General features: G+C 51.0%; 1 protein-coding gene across 1 annotated transcript; it reads right to left on the bottom strand.

The window, feature by feature from the left end:
• Positions 1-513: 513 nt before the first annotated feature.
• Positions 514-11,366, bottom strand: LOC150049483 (L-threonine 3-dehydrogenase, mitochondrial-like). Its single transcript, XM_090353814.1, has 9 exons — positions 11,210-11,366; positions 8,214-8,256; positions 7,460-7,530; positions 6,159-6,308; positions 5,882-6,054; positions 4,225-4,315; positions 2,001-2,270; positions 1,495-1,668; positions 514-817 (listed from the first exon to the last, which is right to left on the bottom strand). Exons 1-8 carry the CDS (start codon positions 11,355-11,357, stop codon positions 1,529-1,531), a joined length of 1,086 nt encoding a protein of 361 aa, XP_090209940.1. The 5' UTR covers positions 11,358-11,366; the 3' UTR covers positions 514-817; positions 1,495-1,528.
• Between the last annotated feature and the right edge of the window lie 4,998 nt (positions 11,367-16,364).

The following is a 16,364-nucleotide window of genomic DNA, read 5'->3' as shown; positions in this document are numbered from 1 at the left end:
GAGTTTAAACCCTATGACTGCACCCCCCCCCAAAAAAAAGACACTGTTGGGAGACAAGAGGCATTGCTCAAGTGGTAGAGCACTGCCTAGCAAGCCTGAGCCCTTGAGCAGTTATTAAACACCAGTACTGCCAAATCAATAAATAGAAAACAAACTCTCTTTTTCATAGTATTATCATTACCGATATGGCCTAGATTTCTGATGCCTGAGATACCCTGGGATCATTTCAGCCGATTCCCAGCCTGGCGGGGGAACGGCTGGTAAGTGATGCCTTTGGTCTCTGTTGTACATGAGACAGGCTCTCGCCTGCTTTGTGGAGAATGAATGCACTGTTTCTCTAGCCATGTGCTGCCCAGAGTTTCTGCACTGTCACTGAGCCCTTGTTCAGGGTGGTTCACAATGCCCGCGTTCTCTGCCAGCTTAGCAGTGGTTCCCCAGTGCTGAAATACAACAGGTAACAGGAGAAAGCAGACTCCAGTTATGACTCCACAAAACTCACACTGAATCCCACAGTTCAAAATCCCCCGGCACGGCAATTTATTGTCATTCGCATACAACAGGAACACCTTCGGATCTGTCACCACTGTGACCAAATCCATCATGGCTGGCTTGTGGATCTGGGAGTCCCGCTTGCTGGTTACTTCCTGAGGTAGCTGGAGTGATGACGGAGTGTGTTTACCAAGGGTTGAGAGCAGCTCTTCTGTGGGCAGGTGGGGTCCCAGAACTTGAGAAAGGCCACAAGAAAGGGCTCTTTAGCACTTTCAGAGCTGCTTTGAACGGCTGGTCCAGCTGTGTGGCTTCCGCAGGCTGAATTAGTCTGAAGGATGGAGCCCAGAAACATGACTGTTTAAGCATGATCCTAAGGATGATAACACTTAACATGCAGGGGCAGTTCCCAGAGGCCATTAGCTTCCTAGCAGGGAGGGCTGGACGCCGTTCCTGAGCTTTTCAGCTCAAGGCCACTGCCCTACCCTTGAGCCAAGCCCCACTTCTCGTTTTCTAGAGGTTTAATTGGAGATAATTGGGTCCTTTTGTGCCCAGGCAGGCTTTGAATCTTAATCCTCAGATCTCAGCCACTGAGTAGCTAGGATTACAGGTGTGAGCCAGGAGGCCAGCAATAAAGAACATTTTTAAATAAGGTCTGTATCTTTGAAATTCTTTACAATGTAATCATTGGTCTCTGGTGAAGAGAACAGTGATGTCTGAGGAATGATATTTAAATTAAATGAAATGCAAATTTGCATCCTTCCACAGTCCCAGAGAGGACCACTCTCCCCTTATTACGACTCTGGTCTTCATTCTGTGCTGTGGGATTGACTTGGTCTAGGGTCTCCACAAATGCTCGGAGCTCCTCCCACAATCTTGAAAATCACCACAAACTAACTCTACTTCCCTCCCAGAAATTCAGTATGACCTGACAAAACACAGCGCAACCAGCCCCTGTGAAGAGCCTGGCGTCCCAGGGCCTGGCTGATGGCCGGGTGTGTCCCTTACACGCTGCGGGGCCGGGTCCACCCCTTCGCCTCCTTCAGCCGGCTCGGGCGGCTCTGGTATTGGAACCATGGAAGTTCAGCATCCGGGTCACCAGCTCCGGAAGGTCAACGTCATGCTTCCAGCCCCAGTCTTTCCGTGCATTGCTGTCATCCAAGCTCATCGGCCAGCTATCAGCTAGGGAGAGGAACCGGGAAGGGTTTGGGTTAAGGCAGGCTCTAGACGCGCAGAAGGGTGAGAGCATTTTCCATGAAAGTGGACTGTAGAAGGCTCAAAGAAGAAAATCTCTCCCTTGGAATGGAGCAGAGCAGCCATCACACACACACGCAGCCACCCTCTCAGAAGACACGACGCACACCTGCTTTTGGGGCAGCGCTACTCCTCTCACTAGAATCTCCCACAACTTCGAAAGCAGTCATTGTATCTGTAAGACAGTCGAGTGGCCCTCAGCCTCCCGAGGCTGCCCTGTCGGGACTGGCAGTGAGGGCCGGAGCTTCCCGGGGACCCACCTATGGCCTGTCGGAGGGGATCCACGCTGTAGGTGATCCGGAAGCCCGGCACGTGCCTGCAGACCTCCTGGGCCAGCTCCTCGGGGGTGAAGCTCACGGCGTGGATGTTGTAGGTCCTCACGGAGAGGGCCGCGGCTGGAGCCTCCATCACCTCCAGGGTGGCCCGGAGGCAGTCATCGATGTACATCATGGGCAGGCGGGAGCTGGCCTTCAGGTTGCACTCGAACTTGCCGTCCTTCGCAGCAGCGTGGAAAATCTGAACTGCATAGTCTGAAAGAGAAGGCCAGTGTGTGGGTTTCCTTATTACAGAACGACCGAGGGACTCGGTGCACCGACGAGCGCTTTCGTCCTGTGACAGTCTCTTTGGACTCTCAGGGACGGGACTTGGTGGGTGGGGACGGGAGAGAACGAGGAAGGAGTGACACTGTTCAAAAATAAATGAGCTTATTAACTGACTTTTGTGACTGTAACCCCCCTGCACATCACCTCTACAGTAACAACAAAGTTTTTTCTTTGGGGGGCGGGTCATGGGGCTTGAACTCAGCCTGGGCGCTGTCCCTGCGCTGCTCTTCAGCTCAAGGCTACCACCCTACCTGTGAGCCAAGCCCCACTTCCCGCTTTCTAGAGGTTAATTGGAGAAAAGAGTCTCAGTCCTCTTGTGCCCAGGCTGGCTCTGAACCTTGATCCTCAGATCTCAGCCTCCTGAGTAGCTAGGATGACAGGCGTGAGCCAGTGTACCTGGCAAAGTGGACTCTCAATGAGATCTGAACAATGGAATCGAAATCAGTATTTACTTATGCAATTAACTGCTTTTTTTCTTTCTAATTAATGTTTTTTAAAAAACAACATACTTATCACATATGAGCATATAGGGTAATTTATAGGGGAAAAGAATATGATTTCCAAGCAAAGTGCAGTTACTATAGATGGCCTGTTTTATATTGTGACAATTTCCTGAGTGCTTTGGCTTGAACGGCAGATAGCCAGATCCTTCACCAGCTTCTGCATCCAACTCACTTTCCTATCTCCTGCTAGCAGTCTCTGAAGCCCACTGGACCCTTGTGAAAGAAGATGGAAAATGGCTGCCCAAAACCCACGTTGGCAAGGAGTTTTGCCTTTCCTTGGCTCCTTGAAAAGGTCCTGGTCAGGAACCCTAACACCCTACTGCATCTGGAGACGCCCCATCAGTGGCTTGTTAAAATGACCAAAACAAAAACTTCCCTTAAGATCTCTCATTTTGGTCTGACAATCTTTCAGACCACGTCCCAGCACCACAATGGGCGGAATCGCTAAGGTTGCCCAATATAACTATGTATGGTCAAGTTCCGCTTATGTTCCTTTCAAATATGCACTGCATCGAGTACATTTAAGTACAACTTGGTCCCCCTGGAAGAAGACAACAGACACTAGATGGAGTAATGGTCTGGAAAGGAAGTGTTGTTCGCGTTCCCTGTCCCTGGCTTAATATACAATATTGTTGTTCTTCGGGGAGATTTTAGAAACCTTAGGAGACAAGACTGACCTGGAGGAAGGTAGACGTTAAGACTGGGCCTTCGGGGGTATCTTATCCCTACCTCTCTGTCTGGCTCCTCCTCCTTTCTCCACTTCCTCCTCCTTATTTGTCCTAGTCTTCCTTCTCCTTTGCCCTCCCTCTTTCTCTACTGCCCATGGTGAGGTGAAGACACCTCTGTCACTATGACATTTTGCCTAGACATACACAGTCAAGAAACCAGGATTGAACCTGAGGGTTTTGTGAGCATTCCAAAATGAATCCCACCCTTTTCCAGACCCTCTATTAAAGTCTTCCAGTCAGAACTGCACAAAAGTAAGTCATATACTGGACATGGTGGTGTATGCCTATAACCCAAGCATTTATGAAGCCGAAGCAAGAGGACTGTGGGTTTGAGCCTAGTCTGGGCTATACAGCAAGACCTTTTCTTAAAACTAACCAACAGCAACAGCAATGGAAAAAAGAAACCAAGTCTGTATTCAAGAAAGAGTCGGTGCTTTTCAGAGACCTTCCACACTGTTACCTGTTTTATTTCAGCACTGGAAACCACTGCTAAGCTGGCAGAAAACGTGGGCATTGTGAACCACCCTGAACAAGGGCTCAGTGACAGTGCAGAAACTCTGGGCAGCACATGGCTAGAGAAACAGTGCATTCATTCTCCACAAAGCAGGCGAGAGCCTGTCTCATGTACAACACACCAGAGGCATCACTTACCAGTCGTTCCCCCGCCAGGCTGGGAATCGGCTGAAATGATCCCAGGGTATCTCAGGCATCGGAAATCTAGGCCATATCGGTAATAATAATACTATGAAAAAGAGAGTTTGTTTTCTATTTATTGATTTGGCAGTACTGGTGTTTAATAACAGCTCAAGGGCTCAGGCTTGCTAGGCAGTGCTCTACCACTTGAGCAATGCCTCTTGTCTCCCAACAGTGTCTTTTTTTGGGGGGAGGGGGGAGGCAATCATAGGGTTTAAACTCAGGGCCTGACCACTGTCCTTGGATTTTCTCAAGGCTAGAGCTCTACCACTTGAGCCTCAGCCCCACTTCTGGCTTTTTCTATGTATGTGGTACTGAGGAATTGAACCCAGGGCTTCATATACGGTAGGCCAGCACTCTACCACTAAGCCCCAAGTGTCTTTTAAATCAGATGAAACACAGAAATAGCATGTTCCTGAAATATTAATCCATCTAGTTATACTTAAATGTTCGTAAGAAAATGACTATTTTAGAATTTCCAGGAGTCATCTGTCAATAGCAATGATTAAATCGTGTGTGTGCGTGCGTGCAGGCGTGCACGTGTGTGTGCACACACATCCGGGGCACCGAGCTGGTGCCCTGTCAATAGCAATGATTAAATCGTGTGTGTGCGTGCATGCAGGCGTGCACGTGTATGTGCACACACATTCCGGGGCACCGAGCTGGTGCCCTGTCAATAACAATGATTAAATTGTGTGTGCGTGTGTGCAGGCGTGCAGGCGTGCACGTGTATGTGCACACACATTCCGGGGCACCGAGCTGGTGCCCTGTCAATAACAATGATTAAATTGTGTGTGCGTGCGTGCAGGCGTGCACATGTGTGTGCACACACATTTCGGGGCACCGAGCTGGTGCCCTGTCAATAACAATGATTAAATCGTGTGTGTGCGTGCATGCAGGCGTGCACGTGTATGTGCACACACATTCCGGGGCACCAAGCTGGTGCCCTGTCAACTGAACGATACGTTTGCTTCTGGCTATCTGCCAGTTAATTAGAGAGAAGTTCTACAGACTTTTCTGCCTGGGCTGGTTTCAAACCCTGATCCTCAGATCTCAGCCTGCTGACTAGTGAGGACTGCAGGCCTGAGCCACCAACACCTGGCTGACACGCTGAGGTTTTCATCTTGAAGCTGGGAGCTGCTGCTCACTGTCCTGGGCGGGTTCCCGCAGGGTTCCTCCATTCACGAAGGCAGAGAACCAGAGAGCAACGCGGAGGACTTACCGGCTGCAGGAAGATGATGCCAACTCCTTCACTAGGTAACTATCATGGAGAGTATAGAAAAGCAACAATAAAGCATAGCCGAAGCTTTTCACCCTAGAAAGATTTTGTGTTTTCTTTCTTGTCTCACTAGGCTGACCTTGGACTCACAACCGTCCCGTTTCTGCTTCCTACATGGTGGGATCATAAACATGGACCCCTGGCCTCCACAACAGCAAGTTCAAAGCTACCACCTACAGGACAGAAGGCAAGTACAAAAGATGAGCCCATGTGGGGGCTTGGTGGGGGAAGGGCACCGTGGGTGTGGGGAGCGGGAAGCGGTCACACAGAACAGGCCAAGAGGAGAGGAAAGTTCCACAGACAGGAGACAGAGCCATGGCACCCCGTGCGGCTTACCTCTCCCATGAGCTCCGCATGCACCTTGGACACCCCGTAGATGGTCCTGGGTCTCTGGATACAGAGGTCTGGGGTGGGGTTCCGGGGAGAGGTAGGTCCAAAAGCCCCAATAGTGCTGGGTACAAACAATCGTAGATTATGCTCTGCCGCGACATCTAGAATGTTATGCAGTCCTGAAATGAACGGATGACACCATAGTCTGAAGAGGGGGGGGGAAATTCACTTTTTACCAAAGAGCTGGGGAAGGGAGCTCCGCCAGCGGGAGCTAGACGCTCACCCGTGATATTCACGTCCCTGGCCAGAGACACATTGGCTTCTCCGACGGCGCTGAGCAAAGCACTGTAGTGCAGTAGCCAGGTGATGCGGTTGTTGACCACGATCTCTCGGAGGTGCTTATAGTCCAGGATGTCAGCATAGACAAACGGACCTGCAAGGAGCACAGAGCGGAACCCCAGGAGTGAGAAGAGCAGCAGCGGAGGAGCCGGATGGGCCGAGCTGGTCCTTCACTTGTGAATTCCATCAGGGTCCACTTAGTGAGAGGCCACATGGGCAGCAGGCAATGATTTCCCCACGGAGTTGGGGGCCACAGCCTCTACCCCCAGGCAGCAGCAGCTGACCTGTCAGCTGACCCGGCCCGGGGCCCACGCTCTGCATCCAGTTCACTCTCTCCCATGGTCTTGGAGGAAGACACTTGGCAAGGAAACTGAGGCACAGAGGGCACACGAGGCATAAGCAACCACAAGGCCTGTGGGGTTCCCTGATCACAGCTGCTGACGGAACAGACTCAGGCTTAACAACTCACCCATGGCAGTGAAGAACAAGCCCCGCTTCCTTCGCACAGCCAGCTTTGTTCAGTGCCAACTATCCCCACGTACAGCAAACTGCTCCTCTGCCCCCAAGAAACAGCAAGGGGCTGAGGACTAAGAACGTAAGAGTGCTTTTGAGGCAAGAGCAAATTTCCCTAGAAGAGGCAGACGTGTGTGAGTGCCCACGTGCACACACTCACGCGCATGCATGTATGGGTGTATGGGGACAATACTGGGACTTGAACTCAGAGCTTCCTATTTTTCTAGGCTTTTTCACACACTACTGGTGCTCTACCACTTGAGCCGCACCTGCATTTGTAGCTTTTTGCTAACTGCAGACAGGAGTCTCAAGGTTTTGTCTTTCGCAGCAGGATTCAAACCATGATTCTCAGATCTCAGCCTGTGGAGTAGCTAGGATTCCACGTGTGAACCACCAGCTAATAAAGTTCCTTTCCTTGTTGGCTCTCTGAGCCAATAAGTTTAGTAATAACTCAAATGACAATACTCAAGAGTTTTCCCCTGAAGATAATATTTCCTATAATATGAAAAGATATTATTCCACAAGTTAACGTCAAGTTCCATTCTTAGCCTTCTTCCTCTTGCCCAGCAGCATATTACAAATGTAAAACACTTCCAAGCACATGCTTGCACCTCAATCCCTTCTCTCTGGTTTACAGCCGGATTCCGGCTATGCACTCCGACAGCGAGCTGACTCCTTCACTGCACTTAGAAAATCCAAGGTAAGCAACGGCAGGGCTGGTCCAGCTCTTACCACTGTGGAAGACCTGAGCAGGTGGTTTCTTTATGTCTGACAAAATCACATTGTCCTTCCCAAACCGCTTCCTACAGGAGAAATTAAAACACACAAGCAGACAACAAGGAGAATTTAATAGGTCCCATCAGAATCTTCTTAAATGGTAACTGCCACTCCCTCACAGCCTCCGAAGCCCTCCGTCCTCTTCATTCATGATACACAACCCCCCTCTGCTGCTCTTGTCTCCTTCGCACTCAAACCACCTTCCCTTTCCACATCTGTTTCTATTACCCACTCTCAACTCTATGCTTGTCACCAATATCCTTCCTGTGCCCCTAGACTTTTTACCTCTCCCTTCTCATCCCTCTCCTCAGTCCTTCCCCAAATCCCAGGGTTTCCCTCCAGTTCCTACAAGTCCTTCACTGTCCCTACTACCTAAGACAAGTGAGCCTCCACCATCACGAGTCTCATTCTATCTAAGTCAAGAGAGCAAAGGGCTTGTGTAGAGGCCATAGGTCAAGGCTTACAACTCTATGGCACTGAGGGCAAAATGAAATGCATTTTAAGCAGTTCGAAGTCCTGGGGGTTGAATTCAGGGCATCACACTTGCCAGACAGGTGCTCTACTTCTTAAGCTACTCTGCCAGCCCCTAAGCGGGTATTTAAAATGACGTGGTGCCTTTAAAGCTTCCTGTTAGAGTATCAGGAGAGAGGAAACTTGTTGCACAACCTCAAGGAGTCTGATTTTACTCTTCAGATGTTCAGGTTCTTACCTCAAGAGGTTTGCAAGCCCCACTCCCAGCTGGCCAAGACCCCCTAGACAAAGAAGAAAAATATGGTGAAACTTTAACCCAAATCTAACCAGTTCCCGTACTCCCAGAATGCAGTAAGAAAATGAGATGCTTCTCCAGTTTTGGCAGATGGAAGCCCATGACTGCAGTAAGGTGACGATGGCTGACTGCTACCAGCTAGGACAGGTGACGTCCACCCAGTGACACATCTGGCCATAGCAAGCAGAGACTAAGAGAAGGGGCTCAGGCACAAGGAGAAAAATCACCTGCAGGATTTGGCCCTGGCCTTTATTATTCCAGTGAGTTGATGAAACATTAAATACAAAACAAATTACTTGATTCCCTCCTCTGGTGGGATTGTACTAAATCCCACCTGGCTACAGCGGGGCGGGGCCATCTAGGTCAAGGGGAGAGATGTAGAGCAAAATTTAAAATGAATAGTATTTGATTGCTAATTTGGAGCCTTAATGGTGTCAGGGCAAGAGATACCACTGCTGGGTGTCTACCCAGACCACGACAGTCAGGATATGGTAAAGACTTCCACAGCCACATTCACGGCTGCACTATTCACAACAGCCGAGCTGTGGAAACAGCCCAGATGCCCTGCAACAGATGAGTGGATCAAAAGAATGTGATCATCATACATGATGGGATTTTACACAGCCATTAGAATAATACATTGCCATTTGCAGGGAAATGGATAGACCTAGAACAAATCATGTGTAACTCCTCTGAACAATTAAAATACAACGTGTCAAAATGATTCCAGGAAATGGAAGCATGGGTTTTTTTCTGTTGGCAGTAGTAGGGTCCTTTGCTTTTGCTTTTGGTGTTTTGTTTTTGTTTTCTTGCTGGGGACCAAACAGCTGTTGCTATGACATCCAGAAACTATAAGTTTCTGTAAGCTGAAAGAACTTCTTAGTAACTGTAAGACTCTGCCTGCAACTTGAAAGAATTGCTTATTGTTTCCACTACCCCTTCCATGACGACCCAACTGCAATATTCTGTAAGCAAAAAGAACTTGATTTATGTATCCTGTTTGGCAAAAACAGTATGACCACCTCCTGACCCCCTCCCCAGGTTTGTTTCAGGTACATGGTGCATAGAGATGGTTACTAAGCAATACCACTAGGCAACCTGCTTGCGTCAATCACCTTTCTGCTAAACGTATATATTCTGCTGTGCAAAAATAAAGATTGAGGGCTGGGAGTTTGGCCTAGTGGTTAAAGTGCTTGCCTCTAGCATGCGCGAAGACCCAGGCTCGATTCCTTGGTATCACATATATAGAAAAAAGCTGGAAGTGGTGCTGAGGCTCAAGTGGTAGAGCTCTAGCCTTGAGAAAGTCCAAGGGCAGTGCTCAGGCCCTGAGCTCAAGCCCAGGACTGGCAAAAAAAAAAAAAGATTGAGACTTTGATCAGAATACTGTCTTGGTCTCCCTCCTTGTGTCTGGTTTGTCTCTCTCATTCAGGTCTACTCCTCCTCGAGCTCTAGTTGACTACCCTGCAAGCCAGGGCATTTTCTGTCTTTTTAGGGGAGGTAAATGGGGAGCATAGGAAGGGAGGGAGGAGGGGTAAACAAATGCAGGTATGGTATTCACTATACACTACGTGGGAATGAACTATGCAACTTTGTTGGCAGGGATGGGAATGGGGAGACACTGCCCAAAACGCAAATGTACTCATTACCTGACTTATGAAATGGTAACCCCTCTGTACTATACCTTAATAAGAATTATACACACATTCACACGTACAAAACACACATACATACATACATACATACAAACATACATACATACATACATAAATACATGAGAGTGAGAGACAGAGAGAAATGCCAGGGCTAGGAACTGAAGGGTCCAGGGGGCTCACAGCACATCAGGACAGAGGACAAATCTCATAAGAGGGATACCCTGTCGGCAGGAAGACAACAATAGATATCCTGCCAGCTCAGTCAACATAAAACCAAACCCAGGCCACCCTAGAGATGGTTCCCTAGTGGAGGCAGGCAGGAGTGATAATCTTGCAATAGAGAAGAAATAAGACCTGCCAATCAGGCAAGAAGTGGGCTAGAACTTGCTGTTGAGTAACAGTACCACGTGCAGTGAGCGGGCAGGGTGAGGCAATGCCAATAGGCTCACTAGGCAAAGGCTAGCTTATTTCTCTGTTTCCATCACATGAGAATACAGTAATGGTTCAGCAGTGGTTCTAGAACCTTTTCCCCCAGGCCTGGCCTCACATGGAAGGGAATGGAGTTCTAGGGCAGTCACCAGGCTGCAGGTTTCTCAGTACCTTCAGACACTAAGAAGGATTTCAGCCAGGAAAGCAAACCTGGCAGGCACAGTGAATAAGGGTAGGGAAATCTGCAGTATCCTAGAGAAAGGCAATGTCTGATGGGTAGTGATTGCCCAGATTAAAAGTGACATGTTCTGCATGTTCTGAGCCGTGTGCCTGTGGCTCACATCTGTAAAATCCTAGCTTCTTGGGAGGTTCAGATCAAGAATTGTAGTTCAAAGCCAGCCTGGATAGGTGAGTCTGTGAGACTCTTATCTTAGAAGCAGAGGCAGAATCAGAGTCAGAATCAGAATAGAAAGAGGAGTAGGAGGAAGAGGAAGAGGAGAAGGAAGAGGAGAAGAAAGAGGAGGAGGAGAAAAAAAGAGGAGGAGAAGAGGAGGAAGAGGAGGAGGAGAAGAAGGAGGGGGAGGAGGAGAAGGAGGAGGAGGAAGAGGAGGAAGAAGTAGAGGTGTGGCTCAAGTGGTAGAGCCTAAAGCGGAAAAGCTAAGGGACAGTGCCCAGACCCTAAGTAAGGAGGGGAATTCTGGGATTTGTATTCCAAGACCCTTTTCTCAGTGCAGCCACTGAATGGCCCCCTTGGAATCTAGTCATCTGCTCCTCCTACATTCCCTCCCAAGGGAGGGACTCAGAAAATACACCACAATTTCCATAACAAAGGCAGCATCCACAAGATCTGAGCCACACCTGTAATCAAGACTCGGGGAACGTCTGCTTCTGAGAAAGAGGCAGAGTGGAAGCCGACACCTGCAGGCATCTGCCAAGGACAGGTTCCCAGAAACCGGAAGGGCAGCATTGTGCCCAGGCGTCTACAGGCTTGGCGCAATCTCAGCATCCTGAAGACCTGCAGGGAGAAGGGGCAGTTACCCAGCAGCCTTTTATCTCCCCAACTCATGAAATGAAATAAACACTACAACTGTCCCCTTCAGAGCAGAGTTAGTCATGGAATTCAGGAATCTCCCCAATGACACCTTACAGTTGGCTCACCCACGCCAGTCCAGAACCAGCCTGGGCTGGAGCCTGAGATAGAGTTGAAAGGTCAATCACACAAAGATGGGACAGAGATTCTGAACTGACCTCACAGGGCTCTAGGGAAGGACTGGGGGCCTGGGGGCACTGCATAGAGCCACTAGCAGCCAGGTTTGCAATTCTTACTCCATCACGTGTCACAAATCATCCGAGGGGACAAACAGGTCCCAAACTAAACTATGGCACCCTGCCCTATGTCATGCACACACACACACACACACACACACACACACACACACACACACACACACATTATCTCCAGAATGACCCCACACACAAAAAAAGCAGATAGTTACAAGAAAAAGACCCTTCTGCAACATTTGGTAAGCTCTAAATAGTTTTTATTTTACTGCCATCTCTTCCAAAAGGGTTATTCAGAAAAGCTATTTTCTCAATGCAACACCTAGATCAGGTCCCTCATCTCTAGGGTCTTGAAGAAGCCCGAGTCCACAGAGACAGAAAGAGAAGTAAGGTCTGTCTATGAGAAAGTACGAGACTCTCAAGGACATGGGGCAGCTTGTGAGGCATATTAGTTCGCAGACCCAATCAGAGACTCCACACAGCTTGCTTGAGCACTTCTTGTGTTTAGAACTCTGACTGGGTGGCCATGCCAGCACAAATCTTCCAGGGGCAATGGGTCTTGATGTAATCCCCAGAGGCCTGCATGAGGGACTGCTCAAGGTCACAGTGATACAAAGTCTAGGGCTCAAGGCTATGGAGAGATGCAGCACCTCCATGGGAGGGGCCACAGCACTTACAGACAGTCAAGATCTCTCAGCCAGTGACCTGTTCTTAAGCATAAATGATGGAACTTAATTAGTACTAAATAAAACACTAATCTGATACCATTTTTAAAAAATCTACAAAGGAGCTGGGTGCCATTAATTCATATCTATACTTCTGGCTATTAAGGAGGCTGAGTTCTAAGGATCATGGTTTGAAGCCAGCCTGGGCAGAGAAATCTGACACTCTTATCTCCAATTAACTAACAATTAGCTGCCAGTGAAACAGTGGCTCAAATGGCAGAACACACTCAAAATGCCATGAAGGAAAATAAGGGGGAAAAAAAAGAGAGCAAGAGGATAAGGCTCTGAGTTCAATTCTTTCTAAGATTCTGGAAGTACAGGGGTATACAAGCACAGCTCAGCTCAAGTCACTTGGTCTCTGGAAAGCCAGTGAACACATGTAAGAGAAAGAATGAAAACTGCAAACGACATCTTAGGGTTTTTCTCAAAATAGTTTTGAGTCTGCCGCTCTACCAAAAAAGGCCCAGGGACCCTGGCCCCCAGATCCGACTCTGAACATAGCTCCTGCCAGGCTAGGAAATGAATGTGCAGGCAACACCCGACCTAGCTACTCAGGAGGCTGAGATCGGAGGATCACAGTTCCAAGGCAGAACTGGCTGTGAGGCTCTCACCACCAAATCACCACCCAAAAGCCCGGGGTAGGGTTGCTGTGGCTCCTGGGCTGGAGGTCAGCCTTGGGGGGAAAAGCTAAAGGACAGAGCCCAGTCCATGAGCTCAACTTCCAGGTCCAGCACAAAACAAAGAGGAAAAAAAACAGGAAACCCTGCCTAGAGCCCCACACAGAAGACCTGCAGGGGGTGATGCAAAGGGGCAGACACTGTCGGGCTCCCTTGTGTGAGCACAAGTGGTCAAAACCTCAGAACATGGAGTAGAGAGGGGGCTGGGGGAGGGAAATCGCTGGGTGCAGGGAGCCTGCGGGGTGGAGGAGAGCTGCGGCCAGGTGAACCACGCAGCACCGCTGTGGCTCCAGGACGAGGGGGTCCAGTGAGAGCCAAGCCTCCGGCCTCCAGGAAGGCTTGGGGCACGGGGCAGGGGCCGGCAGGACGCTGTCCCCGGTCCCCCCCCCTGCCCTCCTCCGCGCCCGGCTCCCCTTCCCCGCCGCCCGGGCCTCCCCCGCCGTCCCCACCCCGTCCCGGGGCTGCGCAGACCAGGCTGACACCTCTGTCCGAAGCCAGCGCTGCCCGGGGGGCCGCTTCCAGGCCTCCGTGCGCCCCGCCCGCCTCCTTTCCCCCCTCTGCGCGGCCCGGGGGTCCCTGAACCCTCCACCCCCCCCCACCAACCCCAAGCCCGGCACCCGGTTTCGTTCAGCCCGAGCCGGGATGGACGCCAGGCCGAGCGCAGCCGCGGTGCGGCAGGGGTCTCCCCACCCCCCCGGGTCCCCGCTCCCGCCCGGGGCGCCCAGGCCGCCGCCGGGGGTCAAGGCTGGAGGGGCTGGAAGGTCGGGCTCCCACCCCGCGCCCCGAAGGCGGGGACGGGGACCCCCTTCCCGCCTGTGTCTCCAGGACGGGACCGACCGGTCCGGCGGGACCGACCCGGCGAGCCCGGAGCGAGCGCAGCGCACGGCTCCCCCGGACCCCAGACGCCCGCCTGCAGCGGGGCCCCACGCCCCGGGGCGTCCGCCGCCTCCCGCACTAACCTGGGACGCAGCGGTCCGGGGTGCGGATGCGGCTGCGGGGACGCGAGCGAGGCGCCGCGGTCTGGAGGAGCCGGAGCCGCCGTGCGCTCCGAGCCCGCATGCCCCGAGCCTTTATCCTCTCCAGGCCCGGCCCGCCCGGCCGCGCGCCAATCCGAGCTCCCAGGGCGGCCCAGCCCGCCTGCGCCCGGCCGCCCCGGGGCGGGAGGGGGCGGGAGGGGCGCGGCCGCCCTGACCGCCGCCGCCCCGACGCGGTCTCGGAGCTGCGGCTGGGAGGGTCGGGCGGGCCGCCGGCCGGCCGGGGTCCCAGCGCCCCCGGGAGCCGCTGAGCGGGCGGCACGCGTGGCCTGGCACGGTGTGGGGACGGTAGGGGCCGGCGGGGGCCCGGCCACGCCCGCCCGCGCCGCGGGGACCGCTGGAGGCCCAGCCGGGGCCCTGGCGCCGCAGGATCCCCGCGGAGCTGTGCACCTGCGCGCCCAGGCCGCGGCTCCACGCCGTCGGCCAGCTTGGCCGGGCCGCGCCGCCTTCCCACACCACTGGGTTGGGGAACCTGCCGGTTCACGGGGTCCCCCGGGGATCTGCAGCCCCGAGAGGGCGGGAAACGCAGATGTGGGGTCCCTCCCCACGTGGCCCAACAGGAAGCGAAGGCCGCAGGCCCAGCCCGATGGCTCTTCCCGCCCGACGGCCTGAGGTCAGACCCCCTCAGGGCTGAAGCCAGTCCCGCCCCAGGGCCACCAGGCCACCAGGGGCTCCCAGGGTCTCCCACCGCCTGACAGCCTTCCCCAAGTCCCCGTCTCCTCCACATCCTTCTAACCCTAAGTGACACTGATTACACACCCAAAGGAAGGTCAGTAAATATCCACTGCTGCAAACTGATAAAGGAGGGCGGGATGGAAGGAGACAGATTTCTTCCTTGTGGAAGAAATGGGCAAACGAAATCTCCAGAGGAACCCTGCATTGTAAGATTTGCCTAATCTTGAAGCATTTCTCCCCAAATGTTTATGGATAGCAAAGGGAAAATGAGCCATTTCACATGGAGGGAAACCTCAGCCATGTGGCATGGTGCATTTGGTGCTCTCCACCCACAACTTAAATCTGGAGGGAACATCCCACAACCAAAGACTTGTTCTACAGGGTAACTGACTAGGACTCCTCAGAAATCTGGAGGTCACCATCGACAGAGAAAGAGCTTACACAAGACCCTTAACGACTAGTGGAAAAACTGGTGAAACCTGAATAAAATTTGTACTTCAGAGCACCCTGTTGTTGCAATGCTCCTGACTTTATCCGTACTGTGGTTACGCAAGATACTGGTATCAGGGAATCAGGAGGATTATAAAGACTGGCTGAGATGAAGGCATCATAGTGGCGCTTAGTAACAAGAAGTCTAGGAAACAAAGCAAAAGAAATTGAACACACACACACACAGGAATTCTCCCATGTGAAGGTTCAAGTGGGATGATGCTTCTACAGGCTAAGTTAGGACCAAAGATTGATGGTAAGCTACCAGAAGCTAGATAAAAAGTAGCATCTGCATGCCACAGCCAATATTTAGTCCTGAATTTGAGTAATTAACAGTGCTTTGAGTGAATTCTTCATCATTGTATTGGCTGTTATGTTTCTTATAAAATTCTTTTAACTTCATTGGTTGTAGGGTTTGAACTGCCAGGGCGCTGTCCCTCAGCTCTTCTGCTCAAAGCTAGCACTCTAAGCACTCTACCACTTTGAGCCACAGCACCATTTCTGGTTTTCTGGTGGTTAATTGGAGATGAGAGTCTAACAGACTGTCCTGACCGGGCCGGCTTCAAGCTATCCTCAGATCTCAGCCTCTGAGTAGCTAGGATTACAGATGGGAGCCACCAGCACCTAATTCTTGAAAACTTGGTCAACATCCACAAATAGTTTGAGATTTTTTATTGGGATTGTGTTGAATCAGTTGGGCAGAACTAACATTTTGTGGTAGTCTTTCCATTCTCCATAAATACAGAGCATGTCTTCATTTATCTAGTTCTTCTTTTTTCCCTTCATAAAGATTATATTCCTATGCTGGCATTTATCCCAGAACATTCTATTTGGGGAACATGTAAATGTAAATTATATTGACTGTGCCTCCACCACCCCAAACCGATGCTGTATTCTCAACAGATCACTATCAAGAGTACAAGAGTCATTCCCAGCAATGTTAAACTTTTACTATTGCTGTAAGATTACTATTTTCTCTATTACTATTTTGTGGGAAGACTAATATTGTTCCTATACAAATTTTCACCTGTTAGTTTTGCCATTCATTGATGATACTGCCTAAACCAATTATTATCATGATGATTCACTGAATGACCCAATTTCCTTATCCTTTCCACAAAATGGCATTTTT

Source organism: Megascapheus bottae, chromosome 20, assembly GCF_031878675.1.
Source record: "Megascapheus bottae isolate mThoBot1 chromosome 20, mThoBot2.hap1, whole genome shotgun sequence".
In the NCBI taxonomy this organism is placed as follows: domain Eukaryota; kingdom Metazoa; phylum Chordata; class Mammalia; order Rodentia; family Geomyidae; genus Megascapheus; species Megascapheus bottae.
This window is presented reverse-complemented; position numbering and strand designations above follow the sequence as displayed.